Source organism: Melozone crissalis, unplaced genomic scaffold (genome assembly GCF_028551555.1).
Source record: "Melozone crissalis strain CALT ecotype California unplaced genomic scaffold, PUWL_Pcris_2 ptg000019l_1, whole genome shotgun sequence".
Lineage (NCBI taxonomy): Eukaryota > Metazoa > Chordata > Aves > Passeriformes > Passerellidae > Melozone > Melozone crissalis.
In genome coordinates this window covers 12,343,574-12,366,102 of record NW_026535797.1, presented here as the reverse complement: position 1 = coordinate 12,366,102, position 22,529 = coordinate 12,343,574, and the positions used below count along the sequence as shown (strand labels likewise).

Here is a 22,529-nt window from a genome sequence, read left to right as displayed (position 1 = left end):
GTGAGAAGAGTGGGTTTATACAAGCCCCAGAAAAAGGTTCAGTAGCTTTTTCCTATTCCAGTCCTCCTTTCAACTGTCAGCTGGTGGATTTTGGATCTGTATGCTGAGAAAGGACTCAGGAGAGACTGAGGCAAGAGGACTGGGTGCTTGGGCAGATACCAGCATTATTTTTTCCCACTTTTTCTTCCTTTTGTAATGGAATCAGACCCTTGATTCATGCCCTATTAATGCCCAAAGACCTTCAGAAGGCCCAGCCTGTGAATCAGCATGCAAAGCCAGCAGCCCCCTGCACTCCAGTCCGGGGGACTCCTTACAGCTCCCTCCTCAGTGGGCAGCTCTGCTTTTCCACAGCTTTTTCAATAGGCAGCAGCCTTAGGGCATCCTATGACCTCACACTTGACGCCTTGTCTTTCAACCAGAAAACACTTAAACCCTAAAAATATCTCCACAGAGCCTACAGAGAAGAATAGGCCTGTTCCCCTCAAACCATCAATCCTGTGGAGGAACAGCCGCTTCCTCCCGGCAGCCCCCGCTCTCCCTTCAAGCCCAGAGCCGACAGGAAATCCATTCTCCTCTTGTGAGAGACAGGAGATGGATTTTCCACAATAGCTCTCCTAGCAAGGCAGAAAACAGAAAGACACAATAGAAACTGTGAACTCAAACAATAGGAGCTGCTGAAGGGCAGCTCACCAGAAGCTCAGCATCACCCAAGTCCTAAATAAGCTGGAGTGGAAAGAAGCCAAGGACCTGTTAGCTGTCTTCCTAACACAATATCCAGGCTCAAACACAAGTTGGTTTTAAACCTGGAAGCACTCTCCCCTTTCAGAGAACAGGCAGGAAAATGTAAAATACATGCATTAAAATGAAATTGCACTGCATTATGGAATGGCCCCCTAAAAGATTACCATAGCTCTTCAAGCCCACAGCATCTCATGCCATGGTGCCATGGGTCACCTCTCCTCAGAGATGGGGACAGGGGACTGCAATGCTCACTTACTGCAGGTGGTGGAAGGGGATGGGGGCAGAGCCCCTCTTTCTTCAGGGAGTTTGTTGCCTCAGAAAAGCACAGCAGAACATCTTGGTTATTGATGTTACACAGGTAAGGCTCAGCAAACCAGACATCTGAGACTCTGTAGTGAGTGTGTCTATGCCTATCATGCCTGTAGGACTACCCCTACATATTAATGGAACACTGTTTCAAATAACTTAATTCATATTTTAATCTAAAACATAAGATGTGCATTGATAAAGAGAATTTTATCTGATCTCTCTTGGGTTTTTTAATCTTTATGCAACTTTTTGACTGGTTTTGAACTGCTGCAATCTTGTTCACTTCTGAGTAGGTCAGAGATAAAATTCTGAGGAATTCAAAATTACTCAAAAAAAAGTTTAAATAACTTCTTAATAACTTGCTGCCCTTGGTCAGACGGATGAAGGACAGAATAATCAAAAACAAATCTGAAATCTGCACATAAAATACAGCTAAGAATTAGGACAGCGAACGCATTTCCTTTTAAATGCTCTGCTACCAATCATCTCTCCAAGGGATAAAATGGCCTGCAATAAAAATACCTCTAAAAGTTCAAAGGCTCCTCCTTGGCCAGTGTGTGCCTTACAGTATCATCCCACTGCCTCCCAAGGTGGGCAGAATAAATGTTGAAAGCACTTTCCATGCACTGTACCCTGCTGAAATGCAGCACCTTGGACAAAATCACACATGGCCAAATCCTAATTTCGCTGGTGCTGGTCCCGATTGACACAGGCAGAACATGAATGGCTGGATCCGAGGGTCCCTGCAGTGCTGGCTGTGTGAGGATGAGCCCATCACCTCTGCTCCAGCACACGATCTCTGAACAAAACCCTGCTTCTCCTCCAGCCCGGAGCAAAACAAAAGGCGAAAAGCTGGAATATACACAGGTGAGAGGAAAAAAACCAAACAAACCAACCCTGTTCTCATCACCGTGGACAAAATTCTGCTGTTGCCAACCTGCCGAAGCCCTTTTCCGCAGCTGCGTCTCACCCAAAAGACAGCACTGGAAAGGGGAGGGGAAAAATCCAAACCCAACACCTCAGACCGAAACCAAACAGCAGACACAAGCACCTGGGATGCAGTTCATCGGCGGATCTCCTTCCCCACTGCAGCAGGAGCGGCAGGAGCGGAGGTGAGGAAGGTCCCAGCCGGCATTGGCGAGAGGCTGTTCCCCATGCTCCCGCAGGTGCCAGGGGGAGGCTCCCGGGGCACCCCCAGGTATCTGGGCGGCGCTGCCACGGCCGCCCGCGCCCTCTGCGCGCCAACCTCTCCCTGCCCGCAGCCTCCTGACTCACACACGGCCCTGCCCTCGCTCCTCCGGCTCACCTGTGCTGCGGGAACAGCCTCCAGCAAACCCGGCTGCGAGACACCGGCGCTCCTCTGGGGAGCCTGGCCCAGAGGTGAGGCAGCCAGGCAAGGCCTCCAGGCAGGTGTCAGCTCGGCCCACTCCCACCCTCTGCTCCCGGCAGGAGCAGAAAACGGGGCTGAACTCGCACCACCAGCAGGGAGGGATCTCTGCCGCCCTGAACTGCTGCCTGTCCATGAAACGCCCAGCAGGCACACGGTGTGTGCTCCCACTACCCACAAAGGAAAATGTCCCACAGACCCCTCTGAGATGGTGCCAGAGCGTTTCTCTTCTCAGGGGTAAAGCAGGTCAGCAGGGCACAGTGAGGTGACAGCAGCTGGGTGACATCTCATCCCCCATGCTGGCATCCCTCCAGTGCCCTGGGACACGGCCACCAAGCTACACTGGCAGCATACACCCCAAAATGGACAATTTCCTCTCTCCTCACCCTAGTCAAGGGGGGAGGAAAACCTGAGTGGGGAAAAAAAGGAAGAGAGAAGGTGCCTCTCTGGTAGAAGCTCCAAGCACTGGAGGCAGGGACTGGAGCCTTGTTTCTCCAGCTGCTTGGCCAAACTGGTAGGGCAGCCTGCAGTGATGATCCTGCTCCCCTGGGATAGGACTCAGCTTCCCAAGAGTTAGGAGAATCAGGCACATAAAGCAGTCTCCTCAAACAAGATGTCTCCCTCTCCAGGCAGCATGGAAGTTGCAGAGCAGACTCTCATTGAGGATTTATTTTCTCCTTCTAGCACATCCTATGCAAAAACCTCCTGATTCTTCAGTGGGGGTCAAAAGTGGTTTGAATCCAGCAGGGATCAAGCTGGAATCTGTGTGGGAAGTGCAAGGGGTTCCCATCATCAATGGCCAGCCCTCCATGCCATGGCAAGCTCAAGCCTCTCTCCAAGGCAGGGATCTGCAGCCCAGCAGGGCACAATGATTACATGCCATGCAGAGTGTTTTCCCCAGGGCTGCACTTTGGAAGATGCAGTGGAGCAAGAAGAGCTGACATCCCTCCAGCTTTGTCTCCAGATGGCTCTCCCACTTAGTGCCAAGAGAAATGAAAAACAATGCAAGCCCTAGAATCTTGGGTTAACCACTGCAAAACTGTAAATCCCAGAGTTGCATCGCCCTGTCTCTGCCATTTCATTTGCCACTGTGGTCTCCAGAAGCTCAGCAGATGAGCGTTCTTCCAGCTGAAATTCCTTCATTAATTACCATTAATTACCAAGATCCCTGGAAAAGGGAGCCCAAATCCACATCCCCTTTTCTCTGCTGACACAGATGTAAAAGTACCTGACAGGGAGGGAGAAAAACTACTCATCCACACTCCAAAGATCATTCTTCAGATATGCAGCAGGAGAGGTGATGGAGAAATCAGTGCATTGCAAATGGGCTCAACCAACAGCCACAATGGTCCATGCAAACAGCACTTTCCATCCATGTCTTCTTAGAGTAACAAACTTTTTGCTCTAGAGAGGGATTTTGCACCAAATCTTATTCTGACTCTTCCACAGTCTGCCTCCAAAGAAAAAAATTTCCTACCACCAGCTACAAAAATCCACAGAGTTTCTAATGCAGTTTTCTTTTGCACAGCTACTCCCAATGCAGGATTTTCCAACATTAAAAAGGAAAATCAGAGAGAAGAATGGAAAAACTCATGGGAAGAAGATAAAATGAGGAAAGGAGACAAAAATATAACTTTTGCACTCAAAGTACGGTTAAAAAAGATCACAAAAAAAACTGAAGACAAGGAAGTCACTCTTGAAAAGTAAAACAAAACTACAAAATTGTCCACAGGACATTTTCTGCAGGACTACCTGGCACTGTTTATAATTTCCTTGCACCTCCTCATGGTACTGAAAGTCCTATTTGTGTAAAGGAGAAGTGAGGATAAATACATTTGAAGAAAGAAATTGGTGAAAATAAGATGAAGGCTGGAGGAAAGAAGAAGTGCACTTCCTGTTGCTGAACCCAGTCTCTCCTTTGGGGGCAAGGCTCTGAACACCATTACATTTTACATGGTTTTACAGGTAAAAGATTTCCAGCACAGTCAAGCTCTAATTATTATTTCAGGTGAGCACCAACAAACAGGAGTTCCCGGATGGAATATGCCAACTTCCTAAGCCAGAGCTGATGGGGGATTTGTCCTACCCTGCAAGTGGCACAGCAAACCCTGGGCACTCAGAATACATGCAGAGCCACTCCAGCTTGGCTGGATCAGGCCCACAATAAGCAAGCAGGACCATAACATCTTCATAAAGCAGGATTTAAGTACAAACATCTGCCTTGCCATTTTTTAATTAGGGGAGTTTATAGCTAGATATTCGTTTCCGTAATGCAGGGCTCCAGCTGCAGAAATGCCATGCGCATTCTAATTTTGGCAGCCAGTTTATTTAACAGAGTTTGACATTGTTTGACATTTAGCTGAGTCACCTTGTTCCTGGGTAAAGCAACAAGGGCTGTTCAGCAGTTCAACAAGAAAGAGGCAGAGATTCAATATCAAAAGTAGAACATATATCACAGAAATTTTAAATTAAATACAGCTGAGGTCTATTCTGTTCTGGCAGCTTCTCTCTTTGGGACACTAAGTCAACCCAAATGTTTTCCAGATATCACTCTTCCTCTCAAGGGCATGTGGCACTACCATCTCCCTCATGTTCCTGGAGGGTGGGAAGGGTAGGAAGTGTTGTAATGGGCATATGCGGTTTATCTCACCCTCTGCAAATATCACCCACACATATATCAGGACATCCAAACACTATGATCTGCACAAAGGCTGAGGAGCAGCCACCTGCACTCAGTCAACATTTTTCTAGGACAAAATAAAACAGGCCAGTGACAGTCTACACAGGAGGAACAAATGCTACCTGCAGACAGGATTTTCCTACAGCACCTCATGTGAAGCCATCTGCACTCCTGTACAGTACTTTCAAGGACCTCAGAATGCTTTCCAGTAAGAAAAGCAGGCCAGCAGTATCCCTTCTTATCACAAAGAGGTTTCATAAGGTGATTTGGCTATGAGTTTGTTGGTGGTACAGCTACAAAGAGAGCCCACTCTTAGACTTTTCTCCTCACCACCTTCCTCTGGCTACAGAGTCTGGATGCAGCACAGAACACTGCAGAGAGCAAACCCCGAGCCTGGGACTGCCTTCCACAAGGGAGGAGGAGGAGGCTGCCAAGACACTGCCAGGCAGCCTTGCTGCCCTGCTGTGGCTCTGATGCTGGTGTTGTGTATTTGTGCTGCTGGTTATTAATTCCCTACTCCCCAGTAACCTTGGAGATGTGCTCACCACACATCTGGAGCAGCTGCTTTGCCTGCAAAGAGCGTTAGGGACTGCAGCATGCTCCTGGTGAGGACAAAGCCCTCCCATCCCAGCTTCTCTTCACAGACCTTAAGGGAAGAGCTGGGATCTCCTTTTTATAGAGAGAGACAGAAGGGACCTTTTAACAAGCTGAAAATACTTCACTTATCCTGGCAGGCAGTGCAGTGAGCCAAGCTTAGAGCCAGCAGCCAGAATGATGCAGGCAGACAATAGGGAGCTGGCCAAGCCTGCACTGCCAAGAGCACGCTGTGGTCTGGCTCATCTCCCCCATGCCATCCCTGCAGCTGCTGCTGGAAGAAGCTATGCAGAAGTGTGTGCTCAGGACAGCATATCCATCATGTTCACACACTCTACAGAAGGTGTCAGAGGGTCAGTGGCTCAGCATTGCAGAAATCCCTATTTGCCTTTAACCTTCCTTCAGTTTCCTTTCTCTTGCAGGGGCAACTCCAGTTTTTCATTCCTTATTGTACAGTAACAGTGTCTGCAGAGCTGCAGTATCTAGCAATGACAAAGACTGACTCTGGTCCCCAGTGGTCTCCCAAATGGTGGCTGGAGCTCAGGCTACCTGGCTGCACCCCAAAGACATAGCCCCTCAGAAGCCCTCAAATCCCTTTGTGTAACAGGGCATGAGCCAACCTGAATCTGAACAGCTGAGGAAAGGTCCCCTGAGAGCCCTAAACACCATGCCAGCTATTTTAGGAGGTGCAGGTCTGATATCACAGGGCTGTGTGTATGAGCTCCCAGGGAAAAGGCATTTATAAGAATGGTCACAAAAAGTACCAGAGACAGTAGCCAGGGAACTGCAGTCTCCAGCTGCTCTCAGCCATCTTATTTAGGGCTTTCCCCACAGCATTACCTGGTAGAAAAGGAATGATTCTTTGCTTGGGATCCTTCTGGCCTCCTTCAATAGGGAACTTGTCCAGAAGCTGCATCTGCAAAGAAAGCACAACAAACATCTTAGGGGGAAACATGGACCATTTGCATAGGGACCAAGGGACCTCTTGGTTTGTGTGTGGTTTGAGACAGAAGCAACTGCAGGAATTACTTTGTCTTGTTGGAGGGGAGCCTGTACTTAAAAAGGTATGATACAGTTCACTCCAAGAAAGGGAGGGCAAGTTTCTGGCAGCACAAAGGAGCTGGGATAGGGCCCAGGCAGACAGCTGAGCCCGGCCTTGCTGTCATTCTAAAATTAGGCTCCCAGTTTTTGCTACGCATGCACCTTGTCTCTAATACACAGCCTGGCTAAGTGCTGGTGCAGCAACAGGTTTTACCTGTCCATCTGACAGACCACTCTTCTGGCTGAAAATGCTGTTCAAGCAACCAAATTAAAGCATATCTAATAAAACACCTGCTCTGCTTTTATAGCAGTGCCAGAAAGACCCACTGCCCTTGTCCAGTAAGAAAGAACTCCTGTTCTCCCAGGGAGACAGAGATGGGGTTTTGGGGAATATCTTCCACTTCAGTCCTTACATAGAGGACAGCAGGCAAGGAGGCCTCAGAGAGCAAAGCATCCCACAGAATGCCAGCCCCATGAATGGCCTGAAAGCACAGCTCAAGGTGGGTGTGCTCCCAGCCCAGCAGCCTTTAGCACATGGTTTCCCAGCCTAGGAAAGCCACATGCTGATCTGACATTCCTAAAGGAGCTCTATGATGTATCCTTGGATGATGAGACCTGATGGACCAGTGCCACTGAGGCTGAAGACCAGCTGAAAGGCCTCAGGCAGAAAGATGCACCTGCTCTAGTGACACCTTCATGGACTTGCCCAAAGAAGATCAACTCCAGCCCTGAAAAATGCCAGAGCCTCTCATCTCTCCCATTCACCCTCTGCAATCTTTTGCTCTCATTCAGCAGTGGTACTACCAAGACAGAGACCCAAATCTTCACATTCTGTTTCATTTCTCCCTGTGCTTCCTATGCACGATGTCTCTGTGCTGCCCAGTGTCCCCTCCCTACTCAGAAGCCCTGGCTCCCTCGGGCAGGGGGAACTCCAGAGCTCCTGCCAGCCCCAGGGCTCCTTTCCAACACACCAGGAGAGACATCTTTCAACTCACAGTCCACATCTCCTGTGATGTCTGAGGAAGGCAAGGAAGCAAAAGCAAGCAGTAGTGTTACTTGCCCTTGCAGAATCCCTATCTCCTCACCTCAACAGGATCTACAGCTCAACACAAATAGGAAAAGTGGCAACAAGAGCTGGGGGAAGGGAGGGGACACTCGTCAATCAGCATTTAATCTCATCAGTGCTACATGCCCAACAGGGAGGCTGTGCAAGTTAAAAGGGTTTTGCTAGCTCGACAGATTTCCTTTTAAAAATATTTTTTGCTAACTTGGGGAAAAACAGTCAGAATTTTTTTTTATTATTATTTTTTACTGGTTTTGTTTTAAGCACGCAGAATCCTTCTCGTCTTCCACCGCACACAACATCTCCAGCGTTTTCAGCATATGGCACAGCAAACCAAAAATCAAGAGGAAACTCGGCAGTAGAAGCAACATCTGTGCAGAAGAAGGACTTAAAAGATCCCACATGTTTCCCCATCAGGGAGTCAGCCTGGTAAATAAATAGACCATGGCTTTGCGGATTGTTAGCTAACTCGCTTTTCTGCCTACAGAGACAGATTTTTTATTGAAAATGGGAAATTTTGTTTTCTTGTAGGTAGAGCTCTGGGTGTCTGAGGTCAGGCATGGGCAAGAGCTTCTTTCAAAGAAGAGGGGGGGAAAAAAAAAGAGGGGGAGGGAATTCCCACCTACTGACTTCAAGTTTCACTGCTGCTACACTTTTAGCCAGGAAGGCAATTCTCACTTGACTACGTGGTGACTGATTGAAGCTGGAACTGATACAGTCAAATTCCCAGGGTTATTCTTGGAGTTAGATTAGCTTGGCTAATACAAGCCTTTTTAACCACATCAAGAGAGCCACAACGTGTATAACTTAGTGCTATTTATCTAAAGGGTGGATATCAGCAAAATAGATACAATAAACTGAAGCTGGAAGGGTTTGGCTAAACTTTCCTAGACTACACTTTCCACCCCAGCTCTTGCCTCCACTGGGAAGGTCTGGGGGAGGCAGGGGCACTCCAGAAGCCACAGAACCTTCAGGATGTTAAAGTCAAATAAAGTGCAGCAGACACAGAAAGCCTTCCTCAGCACTTTCCTGCACCCAGTTCTGCCATTCAAAGCCAGAGCAAGTTAAAGTCCTAAAAAAGCAGGATTCTGTATCCTCCCACCCACAGAGAGGGATGCAAAGTGGAAGATGAGGAGGAGATGTATACAGGAGGAAAAAAGCACCAGTGGACTTGAATTAAACATCCCAAATCTTCCAAAGATGATGGAGTGTCTCAAGCCAATGCCTAACATCCCCCCTCAGCCCAGCTGTGGTAAGAGGAGACAAAGAGAGTAGCTGGGAATTAAAAAGTTAAGGGCTGAACTACCAAAACTCCTCTTGGTAAGCACAGCCCTTCCCTCACATGATTAACAGACAAAGGCCAATAAACAGATTTTCAGTTCTCTTAATTAAATGTCTGCAGAGCCATCTGAAAGTCAAAAACTCTTTTGTCTGTGACAAATGTTTTTCCATTAAAGGAAGTTATTCTTGTTATAACTGCAAATACACATATGATTGATGGGAAAAACCCTGCACTTAATGCCCCAGGTTATTCTGCTCAGACATGGGCAGTCTCCACAAGTTGTTGCTCACATCTTTGATGTGTGACAGTTAACTTAGGGACAAAGTTTGCTAAATCAGAAAGCAATTCTGCCGCCTGGAGTAAAGTCATCCCAGTATGAAAGCAAAGAAGGGAAGATGCAGAGTCACAAAGAATTGAATTAGGGATGAAGCTGGCTTTGAACAGACAGGAAAACAGAGCTGGGCAGTGCATTTTGGCCAAACTGGATGAGCTCAGTTCATCTGCTTGCAACGAGGAGGAGCCTCCAACTGCATGAGTGGTGCAGCGAGCAGAAAGAAACACATAACCACATCCCTGTACCACAGGGTGGAGGATCCCTTTGCAGACAGGGAGGGCTTATGGAAACCAGGAAGTGAGCTTTCCATCCACTCAGGCAGCAGGTCTGGAGTCAGGCTGAACAAACACATCCCATTCTCACTTGTGGCACAACAGATGCATGAATAACTCACCACCAAAACTGCCTCTCCAGACTGCTCTTTCCTGCTGAAGTCCTGCACAGTCCAGCTTTCTGTCCCAAGCACCTTACTTCTTGCTTCTGACTAAAACTCCTTTAGAAGACCTGCTATAAAACCCTGTGGTCCAGATTATGACTTTCTTGCAGCAGTCACCAAATGATCATCAATTAATCTCATTAAAAAATCAAGGGAATTACTCATGTGAGCTGCTGCTTATTAAAAAGAGCAGACTCAAGAGCACTGGCCTGCCCCACTCCTTTCTATTTGTACATAAGCATGAAATCACTTGACTTACAAGAATAAAATAGGAAGATTCCAAAGTATCAACTCAACCACTTCCCCAGGCATCTTCCTTCTCATGTCTTCTGCTTCAGGCCATCTTTAGTTAAAATGCAAACATATAGTGAAGAAAGAGCCTCTCCTGCACTCCTGCACACAAGAACCATTTGGGTTTGCCACATAACAGCATCTTTGGTCATTTCACATGAGCTTGGCTGTGAAAATAAGATTCCACCCCTGTCTGCCTTGCAATGGTAATACCTGGTTTAAAATCTTAATAAAGAAAAACAAGCACTCTTTGAGATGCTACAGGTGGCATTTCTGAGGATGAGAAGCCAAGCAGCTTCCTGATAATTTACTTACTACATTTTACCTATCTTGGTTAAATTTTCATGAAACAACATTTCTTTCTGCTGCACACATAAGGACTTACAGCACCCAAGATGAAGAGGCAGCTTCTCTTGGGAGGGAGAGGCTTGTACTCTGCTACAAGCCAACCAGTGCAGGGGACACAAACATATAACCTGTTCAATGGCTTGGCCCTGTGGCATTTGCCAGTGGGAACTTTGTTCCTGGTTTGGTTTTGAGGTTTTGGAAGCTTGAGTCCAAATCCAGCTCCCTAAAATGAACCCACTGAGCCAGCTACCTGACCTCCACCTATGCCTTATACCACAGACTGTAGATGGGCTGTTGGTTCCTCCCCTTCCTCCTTGCAGCAATTTTAATTCCTCTGGTTTGAAGAATTAATTTCTCCTCTTATAATGAGCAAATGAGGACATCCACGTAACCTCTTAGTGTGGAAATCTTTCTGATTCCTTTTCAAGTGGATGCAGGTTTGCCCAGATAAAAATCAAAGCTCTGCAGGAGGTCAGCACTGCAGTCAAGGGGAGATTTATTTTTAAGACAAAGATCCTGAGGGTGACTTTCATGCAAGCCCCTTACTTTGGCAAGCAAAACGACATTCATTGCTGCAAAATTATAAAGGACTGTGACCTTCTACAGGGAGAGATGAGGCCTCTCTCCCTTTCCAGGCCATCATTTACTTGTGTCCCAGACAAAGAGCAGTTGAAAATCAAACCATGACCAAGAGCAGCAGAGTTTTTGCAAGGTGCCCCTACAAATCCCACCTGGCCACCTTACTCTTGGCCACTCAGGTGGTCCCAAGACTGCATTTCTTCCTACACTGAATGCCAAGAGGCACATCAGCTTCCCTTTTTCCAAGTGCTATCAGAAAATGCATTTTTCATTAAAAACGAGGTAACCTGACAATAACCTTAATTTAGACACTGATGGACTTGAAAGGTAAAATATTAGAGGACAGTCAGGCATCAGGCACATCCCTTCTCACAAGGCTGATCTGATCTCAGAGTCCCAAGGAGGAAAGAAGGGCTACAGCCAGCTGGGAGACAAGGAAGAGGAGAGGAGGCATCTGTGCATGTATGGGGTTGTGTGCACACTTCTGAGAGAGTCTGCCAAAGAAACTGGAAGAAAAGCAAAGATTCTGAAAGGGGTCTGAAACTGGTGATGATGGAACTCACACCTCAGCAAGAGGAGTTAAGGGCATCTGCAAATCAGAAAAGACTGAAAGTCTCTGATGCAGATAACATAAGTTCAGATGAGGAGGAAAGGTAAGATACCAGAATAGGAGCTATTAATTAAACCCCTGAGGAGCTGCAGTAATTTCCTTTCATTTTGAAGCTGGAAACCAGCTGTGCTGCTTGCTGAGGGGATTGATGGTTTCAGCATCATCAGCTATATTTTGAATTATAAACCATGCGATCTGCAAGAAAGGGAATGGCCAGGATGGGTTTGAATTCTGTCATCTGCCAGGGTTTTCTGGTGGGTAAACCACTCTGTTTCTGTCTCTGGTTTTGCACCTGCAAAATGTGAGACAGATCTCAGGTAGGTGGCATGAGATGTAATCAAGAGCCATCAAAGGCTCTGAGCCTTAAGCTGCAGAGCAGGAGACAGAGACTGAATTCAGAGGAACTACACTCCTCTAAACCCAGCAGGATGGAAGCAAATGGAAGAAATATTATTGGTGGTTTTCAGATGCAATTATCCTCTCCTTTGCAGGCTTGTCCATCCATAGCATCCTCCAAATCCTGGTTAACCAGGGAATCCAAAGGGGTCTTTCACTTAGGAAAGATGGTTGGCCCCAGTTTCCAGAGAATGCATCTCGTGCTGCTTGGTAACATATCAACATTTAAATGTCAGCAGGTGAACACAAGCAAGAGAGTGGGGAACACAAGAGACTATCTCCACAAATTCACCTTCTACATACTGGCCTAGAGAAGATAATTTCTTCAGTTGTTTGGTTTTAGAATAGGTGTTCTGCTAAGGTGAGTCAGTGGAGCACCCATGATGTAAGGAAGGACCTCATTTACTCCAGCTCAGGACCACACCAGCTGAGATCAATGACAGGAGACACATGGCAGGGAATGAAACCTCTGCTGCTGGGGCAGATCCTCCACAGCCGACAGCTGTTAGACAACTTTCTCTAGATTACTCTGAGCTTCTTTTTATTCCTCCTCTGCTTCACTGTCTCACAGGGACAACAAACCAGTTCACTGTCACAGACTCAAGACAGCAGGAGGCCTGCTTAACTCCCACCCCTTCAAAATCGGCCAGAGCAGAACTGTTCCTGAGCATAAGAACAACTAGGAAAAGTTTGCAAAAGATCTTTGGGTGAGGACATGGAACAGACTGAGCCTAGGGGAGCTCATCTGTTAGCCACTCACACATAGAACTGACAACTTACACAGCAGAAGGAGGTGGAACTCCATCTCTTCCTAAAGCAGTAACGGGTTCCACAATGCAGCAAGAATAACTTTATCAGGCAGCCAGTGACACTGGCTCCCTTGTGGTGTTACATGATGATGCCACAGCATGCTACAATTCAATGCCTGAGAAGCAGCAGCAACTGCTTTCCTTTTATTTTTAAAGAAAAAAAAAAAAGTTACAGCAAAAAGTCATCCGGATAACCAGCTGACATGCCTGACAATTACAGCATTATAGGATATGTTCTGAATTAAATATAGTGCAATCCGTGAGAAAGTCAAACAAAAGCAGGAAAATGCATATAAAATAAAGAGAACAGACATTTACAGCATGGTGTAATCCTCAAAGGGAAAATGCCTTTCTCAGGTCTGAAAATTTCTACAAGAAATCCTGGAAATCTTACAAATCTCTCAGTATCCAAATAAAACAGCCAGGGGAGGAGAAGGCAGGGAGCAGAGACTGGGGGTCTCTCCCCAACGTGATCCATCAAAAGAGGGAGTGCTGTTTCCCAGCTGAGACATTTGGTACTTTTCATAAAGAAATGCAGCCTTCTCTAAAGGCTCCACAGAACTAGCCTGGCTTTGTGGCTAACACAGCCTGGCAAAACATTCTGAGGTGCTGGTTGGGGATGGCAGAGGTGCTTGGTGCATCTCTGAAGAGCTTCTCAGAAAGCCCACACTGTCCTTTCACAGAGCAGCTATTGAAGTCTCCTGCCAGAAGCATTTTCTTTCCCCTGTGCTAAATTAAACTGGCCTCATCCAACTTAACCACACTGGAAGATGCTTGGACAAAGGCTACTTCATACTTTTCCATCTATCCACGGTGATTACACATCCCCTGTTACTCTGGTATCTACAGAGGATTTGTCCCAACAGCATCCCTGGGAAGTAAGGCCATACCACAATGCCTGTTTTAGAGAGATGAATGCTGCAGTTATGTGGCACCACAGGGTCATGCAGAGCTGTGAGAGCCATGTTGATGCCCTGCCCCATCAGGTAGGGCAGAGGAGAGCCTTCTAGGGAAGGCTCATAATTTTGTGATAGGATGCAAGAAATTTGTTGGATTTTTTTCCGGAGCTGGCACATCCAGAGCCAGCCCAGGTGCTCAGGCTGCACACCCTAGGCATCTTCTAAAGGATCACTGCAGGTCACAGTAAAAATCCTGTCTGGAAGAAAAGCTAACTTCAAGAGAAGAGCATCTTTCCTGACATCCTGCAATTTTTTATCCTTACAAAACCCACAGGCTTTAAGGGTTCTTTCAGATTGCACATAAGCAGCAGGAGACCAGCGTGTCCCAGTGACAGACACTGCAGCAACAGTGCCCTTGGACACTCAGCTCTGTCCTTCAGGCAGCAGAACTGCATCTGACAGCACTGTCAGAGCAGAGGTTCCAGTTTTAAACACAATGGCAAGTCTGAGAGCTTCACTGAAAGGGAGCAAAGCACCAAGGTCACTTCCATTAATCACTGCTTCCTACATCACTTAGGCATTTTAAAAAGTATTTACTCTCTATCTTTTTTTAAATTTCAACCCTTTGAAGCCAATGACTGAAATACATGGCAGCCCCACTAAGACTATAAGGTTTATCAGTTCACTAAATTTACCAAGCCACTTTAAAGGCCTCAAAATGCAAAAACTGAGAGTGCCTGCCCTAAATTTGTGCAAGTAGGAGCAGCTCAAGTCATCTTAGCCCAGCACAATGACTGGACAGATCAGTAGGAAGTTGCAGGGGTCTGAAAAACCTTTGGGTCTTTAAACAAAACCCCAGGCAGCAGCACCAAACACTGCATTGCAGCTGCAAGCAGGGTGCTTGAGGAGTATCCCAAAAGCAGCACAAGGGCCATGAGCAGAGTGCTGGTAATCAACTGCATCCTTACCGTTAGGACACACACCAAATATTGTCAGCGTGATTCACAGGCTGTTTTGGTTTTACCACTGCTTTGTTCAGTGCTGTCAGATCATCCAGGGAACCAAACTCCTGCTCTGCTCTGCAACATGACTGATTTAGGATGGCACATTGTGGGAATGGGGGCTGGCCCCTCATTATTGGGTCCCCTTGTTTGCCAGTGTGACTCCTGGGTTCAGGCAGTCCCCAAAAGGGATGTCAGGAGCTGGAGAATCACATTGGTCATGCAATGCCCTCTTCTATTCTCCCTTACTCCTCTCTCAAAAAGAGAGAACAGTGGATTTCATGGGTGTTTTATGTGGTGACTACCCAGACAGCCAGACCCCATCTTTGCAAACTGATTCTGTTTGAACTGGTGCAAAGCCCGGCACAGAAACTCTCTGAAACCAAATTTATACATTGGATGGTCATGGAACTTGCACCCACAGAATCAAACCTTAGAGAGTCTTCTAAGTTGCTCACACAGTGCTGACCATAGTTTTAACTAAACCCTGATAAAAACACACCCTCATTTAAATTGGTTCACTTTTATGAGTCCACAAGAGTGCTTCCCTGCTCCCACTGCTAAGAGAGAAATGAGACTTTAGCTCCAAATGCATGAAACTTAATCCCTCTGTTTTCATAATCTACATCTCCTCTACAGCCTGTTAGCTTTGCTTGATATATTGTCCCCTGGAAACCATGAGTAACTTCAATATTGAAAACAGAAACAATAGCTCTGAACACAATGGCACATTTCACTTCACAAACTCCATCTGAAATGGTATCTACTCATCTCTGTAGGACACTTCTCATAGCTCTGGGGAGAGCATCTGCCCGAGGAGAGCGGCCGCCCAGCGCAGTACAATGGGGAATCCGCGCCAAGCACAACACAACCACAGGTTTTAACTCCACGCTGGGAGGAGACTCCTTTGTCTTCTTTTCTTCCTCCCTCCCCACCTCCAAGCCCCAAGATGTTTTGTCTGAGTATCTGGTTCCAAACACACGTGCATCTCATCTTTGGGGGGATCTAGAAAGGAGTTCAGACAACGAATCCCACCACCTGAGCAGGCAGAGGTGATATGTAAGAGATACCTTGCTGCAGCCTCCAGGGAGGTAACAAGCAGCCAGCAGGACAGGTTTCAGAGAGCTCAGAGGCAGCTGCCAGCTTTACACCCCACCCCAGCACGGGCCCTTCAGCCCAGGCACTGCCCAGCCTGGGTGCTGTGCTGGCATCTCCCCAGGATGCTCACGTGGCACACAGGGACAGCAGAGGTTGTCAGTGCATGGGAAGGGCAGATTCCAAAAGCACTGGCTGTCCAGTTGGGCTTGCAATGCAGAGAGGAAAGGATTTACACACTAGAATACAACGTGAGAACAAACCCAGGTTTGCAACCATCTGTCTTTACTGGTGCCTACAATAATGTGGCTCAGAGATTGGTCTCTCTCTGTAGATTTATTTCTGGACAGGGGTACAAAGTCCATTGTATCAAAAATGTGTTTTAATCAGCCCTCCCATCACCAGCCCAACCACAAAGCACAGGCACCTGAGCTGCACAGTCAGACCCACACCAGCTCCTTCTGATCCCTGCCCCAACATGCACTATGGACAACTTTCTCTCTTTAAAAGCAAAAGGGGCATTTGGGTAACATCAGAGTTCATAAAGTCCATGCCCTCCAAGGAGGAGAATCCCAGGGGACTCAGAACCAGAGCAGTCCCAAAGGACTCAGCACCCTACAAAGGGAGGCTAGAACTGAAATCTTATTTTTATAAAGTACAAGTCTGCCTGAGGAGTTTCATTAATGTAATGGAGAACAAAAGCAAACCCTGGGAAAGGAGAGAGGCCTGGCTGGTGGCCATGGCTGCTGCTCAGAGCTGGGTGGGCACTCCAGGTGTTTACAGGGCTCCGTGTTACGCTCTGCATGCTCCAGCCCTGCCCTGGGATTTCCACTCAGATAAAAATCATCCATCCCTGGACTCATTCCTTGTGGGCCAGATGCTGTTCTGTCTATCATACCAACTAATCACATGTAATGCTTGGCAGAGTTTGAAAAGCATCGATGGAGGTCTTTGACAGCAGTAGGGGTTATTTTGGTCTTTTTTTATCTCAGTAGCTTTTAAGTGGCACAGGCACATTGTCAAGAAATACTTTCAGGGCTGTGACTTTTCCAAACTTGCTGATGAGACAACAGCTACAAGTTGTGAGGGAGAAAGAGCACATGGAGGCAGATGCTTGCATCCAGGAGGAGACAGACTCCTTCCAGCTCTGTCCTTCCACAGGAGGTTTCCTGCCTGCATTCCTGCCTGGTGCCATTTGCAAGAACTGATGGTGAGAGCATGGTCAGCAGCACCAGGTGCACCCAGCACATTGTTAGCCACCACAGGCAGCACAGTGCTGCCTTGCAAGCCAGAGCTGCTGTGCCCATCCCTGTCAGGGCAGCAGCAGAGCTTTAAGCCAAGGGTGGCCACAGGGGCTGAGCACCAGCACCCATGGGTTGAGGGCAGCTGGGTACATGTCCAGCTGCTCAGTGAGCATTTATGCCTGCTCTCCTCTGGCAGATGCTCTTCCAGGAACACAAGGAGCAGTGCAGCACCAGGAACAGTTTGCACTTAACTAGGCATGTTCTCAGTCATAAAACAAAAACACAAGTGTTCTCCAGCCTGCTGGCCACACATGCACACCATGGTGGCCAGCTGAAGGGTTCACACTGTGTGTGCACTGATGTGAGATGTGCTTGGCTGATTCAAGGAAAGGGTGCTGGGGAAAGCAAGCCACAGGAAATTGTAGCCACAACAACTCATCATATACAGCAGCTCCTTCCCAAATATTTCTATGGGGAAGAAGGTGAACTACAAACTACTTTGGTGGGCAGGCTGATGACCATCCAGGACATCCAGCAGGGATGATGCAGATTTCTATGCCTTTCCACATCTTGTGACCAGCTTTAGAAGCTGGATGGGGCAGACAGGCAGGGCAAACAAGCACAGCAGTCATTTGTGCCCTGCTGGGCACTGTGCAAGCATCCTGGACTATTTCTCATCCTCTCTGTGGATTTGCACATGTCTATTCTTTGCTCCTCTCCATCACACAAAGCCACAATAAAGGAACATCAGAAAGATGTCCAGACTGTGGAAACATCCTCAAAAGTGTGTTGAAAAGTCCAAGCCTAGCTAACAAGCTGCAGGTACCACAAAGCTCTCTTCTGCCCTTGCCCCTGGCTCAGATAGAAAATTAACATTTCACAGACTCCTCCTGAAATTGCATTTAAGATATTTTGTCACAGAAAATATCCAGGAAGACACTAACTTGGATCAGAGATTCAAGCCATACCCAGGCCTGTAATTCCCCTGTGAGCAGCAGTCAGGCTGTCTGATGGCACTGCCCTATGAGACCTGGCTGCTGGTTTGGAAAGCCCACATGATCCTTGTGTCCTCCATGGGGTTATCCATCTTTAGCACCTCAGCATTTTGGCTGCAAGGAATCAGGTCTAGAGAACTGCCATCTGCAGAAACCAGCACGAGGAATTCAATTAAACAAATAAAAGAAAAAGATACCAAGAAAGAAGTGAAGTGAGGAGGAGGTGGGAAGAGGAATGACATATCAACTGCTTTCTACCAGGCACAAGCAGCTTCAAAAATTGAGTTCCACATATGCACCCTGCTGAGAGTAAGAGAAATATCAGAGCACAGAATGGCCCATTTTCCATCAGAAAGCACGACACAAGGTTCATCAAAGCACAGCTACTGCCAGCCTCCCTTTGTCATCAAACAGGGGCAGAAAAGGCGTGGGAGGGCATCAGCTACACTGCCATGGCCAGCACAGAGAATGCTCTTTGCCAGCAACCCAGATGCAAAGTTATCTTCCTTAATTAGGGCTTCCTTTGGCTCAAGTAACTGACCAAATAAATTACACTTCCAGACACAAATAAGTATTTTGCTGAGCCAGGTGCAGACAATTGTTTCTAGCCCTTCATCTGGGACTGGTGCATGTCTCTGCATGAGGTCTGGTGCCAGAGAACATCGTGCTGGCCAAGAACGAAGGAAAACCTGAGAGTGGCTGAGGATCAACAGAAACAAAACTCAGAAGAAATTTTTTCCACCCTAACAGGTGCAGAGATGTGATTAAATGTGCCTCAAAACTCAGGCTTTCAGCACAGCCTGAGCCTCACACTGCAGATTCAAAACGGGCAAGGAGGCTTTGAAATCCCAGCCCTGCTTTGAGCCCTGCATATCAGTATCAGCCTGGAGAAGGATTTGAAGCCAGAGGAAGATGCTCATGTTTCGAAAGGGGAGGCAAAGGGGCTGCTCTCCATTACAAGAGAAACTGCAAGAGCAGCTTGGGCAGGTAATCCCCTTGCCTGAATGTGGGACTGAACAGCATTAAACACTGCAAGTACAATAGAGACTTGAAAGCAAAAACAGATTTTCCTTCCTAACCATTCTGAGACATGCAACAAGGTAAACTGCCAGACAGCTTCACTTGCCTTTCTGTTAAAACTGAGCAAAAGAATAGGATCCAAACACCAATGCTGCTAACAGATGGGCTGACACTGTAATAGAATCTCATCCACTTAAAAGCATCTCTCAAATGTCAGAGGTAGAAAAAGAACTCCAGACTTCATGTCCGGACTCTGAATGAGTCCCTCGAGGTATTGCTTCCATATTTGATCCATGCAGAAAGAACCTATTTCTATAATCAGATGGAACATAGAGAAAGAAGGAAAAACTGAGATGAGGAAGACATAACTGCTGGAGAATTATGGGGCTGATTCTGAGTATAATGCTGACTTGCAGGAGTCTGACAGTTCTGGGACATGTACAGGTGTCCTGTGTGCCTACAAGCAGATTAAAAAAAATCAATATATAACTACTCCAAAAAGCAAGAGAAAGAGCCAATTTCTGCAAAATCAATGATTTCTAGGATGCAGAGGCCACTTTTCCATGGTTTAGAACTCAAGTGAAGGTCAGGTTTTTTTCATGATGCCACTGAATTTTCAGGCACAACTGAATTCCCTTCCCAGGAAAACCTCTCTCACACCTGCCTCCCCAGCTGGGAAGTCTCCAGGAGCCATTATGGCTCCCCACTGATAGCAGTGAGCATACAATGATTATGTAGTTAAGGAGTACCTACAAACTGGCTTATTCTTTATTGAGAGGGCAGTGAAACACTGGAGCTGGCTACCTAGAGGAGTGGCTGATGCCCTAAGCCTCCCAGGAGTTAAGAGGCACTTAGACAGTACCCTTAACTTGCTTTAATTTTTGGTCAGCCCAGAAGTGCCCAGGCAGCTGGACTACATGGTAATTTTATATCCCTTCCAACTGGAATATTCTCTTCTAATAATGAAGGCCCATAGCATGGACATACAGCAAGAGTTTCTCTCTGTCAAGATTATGACAATCTCAGAAGACGAGAATTTTCTGTGAACTTTACTGTCCTTGGAGCAGAGCCCAATACTCAGGACTGAATTTAAAACTCCACATAAGAACAAAATGATCAGAGTTCTTGACATGACCACAGACACCATTGCATGCGGATACCTGACAGCCACATTTTAACTTACCCTCTCAAATCCATGGGAGATGTCTGTCGTCCCAGCTGTCCCCATCTCCCTTCCTTACATTGGTAAAATACTGCTAGCAATGTAACACCCTGATTTCAACAGAGAGCTCCCAAATTCAACTGATCACAGTGAACAAAGGTGTTATATATTTCAATTTGTCTTGCAGCTTCTCTTGCCTTTTCTAGCCCCTAACACCAGACAGATGTAGCTCTGCTCAGAGCTGCTGTGTCCTACTGAAATACAAATAAATGAGCAGGCTATTATGAGGGAAGGAAAGAGTTAGTTTTGAATATTGACTTATCTGAGAGCCTGGTGTATTTGAAATCAATTTTTTGAAATATATTTAAAGGGCTCTCTTTTATAGAGGGATTTTGTAATGACGTGGAAAATTCACAGCTCCCAACATCAAGCCATGGGTGGAGGGAGTCTGGAGAATGAATTAAAAATAATGTGTCTGTTTGCAGAAATTAGCAGCACCGATTTAAATCCACACTCCCCTCCCTCCTCAAATAACCACCCTGTGAACAGAGGTGGTTTATGGAGTCCTCTGGAAAATGTTCCTCATGGCCTCCATTCCGGACCCAAAATAAAATACTTGACATGGCAGCAAATACCTCACCAGGATGCTGCTCTCTCTTCCTCCAGCCCACGCCTCCCATTTGCTGCTCATTAAATGAAACAGCAGGTGCTGAGACCACAAGTGCAGCAGGGCTGGAGCGAGTGCAGTGATTAAACTCCCCTGGAATGTCTTCTTGGAGAGCTGCATCTTTCCAGGGACCGGACTCTTGGAGGGAAGAAGAGATCAGAGGCGAGGGCTGGGTCAGCCTTGGCTCTGAGCTCCACGATCAGAGGGTGCTTTCAAAGGACAGCGGATCTCTAGAGACATCAGGGCTCTGAGCGAGGTGCTGGCACCTCTGTTCAGCCAAACCACCTTGCCAGCATCCCTGCTAGCACACAACACAGTGTGCTCTGCCTCTGGGCTGGAGACTTCTCCTTTCTCACCCAGCTGAGAACCATCACAACAACGCAGAGCAGCCTCCCCCATACCCAGGCATGTCTGGGCACCTCAAATCTTCAAGCAAAGATTAGCAATGCAGTCCCTGAGGCAGGAAGCCATCCCAGCCTAGCCCTGGGTGAGGCTAGGGAATGGATGTATCACAAGCCAGAGTGCCAGAGCTGGCCAGGAGAGCTGCGGGTTGTGTCTGAACACATGACACACCAGGTCATGCTAATGAAAGATTCCTAGTTGCCACCCAGAGCAAATGCCTGCAAGCCCAGAGAACAATTTTGTAAGAGTAACTCACTCTTTGGGATGTGTCCTTACCCCATGACTCCTGGCACATCCATTTACCTGCTGCCTCTGTGCTGCAATCTCATCCACAAGGTACTCTGGGGACACAGCATGGACTGAATCCCCCCCAGTTCCTTCACATGAAAAAGAATGCTGGTATTCTTGCTGGCACCAATGCCCTCACCAAGCAGGGACCAGAAATCAAAATGAAAGGCAAATGTTATTCTGTTATTGACAGGGCAGACACTGTGCTGTTAAGAAATGGACAGGCATGGAGCAAGGGGCATTTATGGGCAGCCAGAGCTGAGCAGCTCATCACCCCAGCTCTTCCTGCATCCTGCTCTGGGGCCTCCTTGTTTTGCCCTGCTCACCATGCACTCCATCAACATCTCCCTCCCATCCCAGCATGCCAGTCTCACCCAGGTGACTTCCCATGGAGACAGGACAGGATAACTGTAATCACCCAAAGGCCAGCAGTGCATCCTAACTCAGGGGGACCCTAAACCAGTTACCAACTGGGGTAACATGGTACAAGCTTAGAAATAAATTCCTCATCCCTTCTACAAATTCCATTTCCAACCACAAGACTCCATAGGTCCAGGACATAATCCCAAGAACAAAAAACACTATTTATATTTCTGCTGAGCACTTAACTTCTGTTTGGTCACTCTGCTGATGTTTCACTTCTTCACCAAACCCTGTCAGAAATGGCTGGGGGCTCAGGGAGAGGAGAGGGAACGTGGTCATTACGGTCTGGCTTAGCTACTGTAATACAGCTAACATTTGGCTCTGTTAAAAACACTCCAAACCATAGACTTCAAAGCATTTCACAAATATTAATGAATAAACTTTCTCCAGAAGGGCTGATTATAGCCCCCATTTTATGGGTGGGTATTTCCAG

The 22,529-nt window shown here is 47.1% G+C and overlaps 1 protein-coding gene across 4 annotated transcripts in view; it reads right to left on the bottom strand.

The window, feature by feature from the left end:
• Window positions 1-22,529, bottom strand: part of SH3PXD2A (SH3 and PX domains 2A) — a 233,285-nt gene that overhangs the window by 159,698 nt on the left and 51,058 nt on the right. For all 4 annotated transcript variants that reach the window (XM_054276800.1, XM_054276801.1, XM_054276802.1 and 1 more), the window contains one exon: window positions 6,552-6,627. In XM_054276800.1, the coding sequence (XP_054132775.1) occupies window positions 6,552-6,627 (76 nt within the window). The remainder of the gene's footprint in view (window positions 1-6,551; window positions 6,628-22,529) is intronic.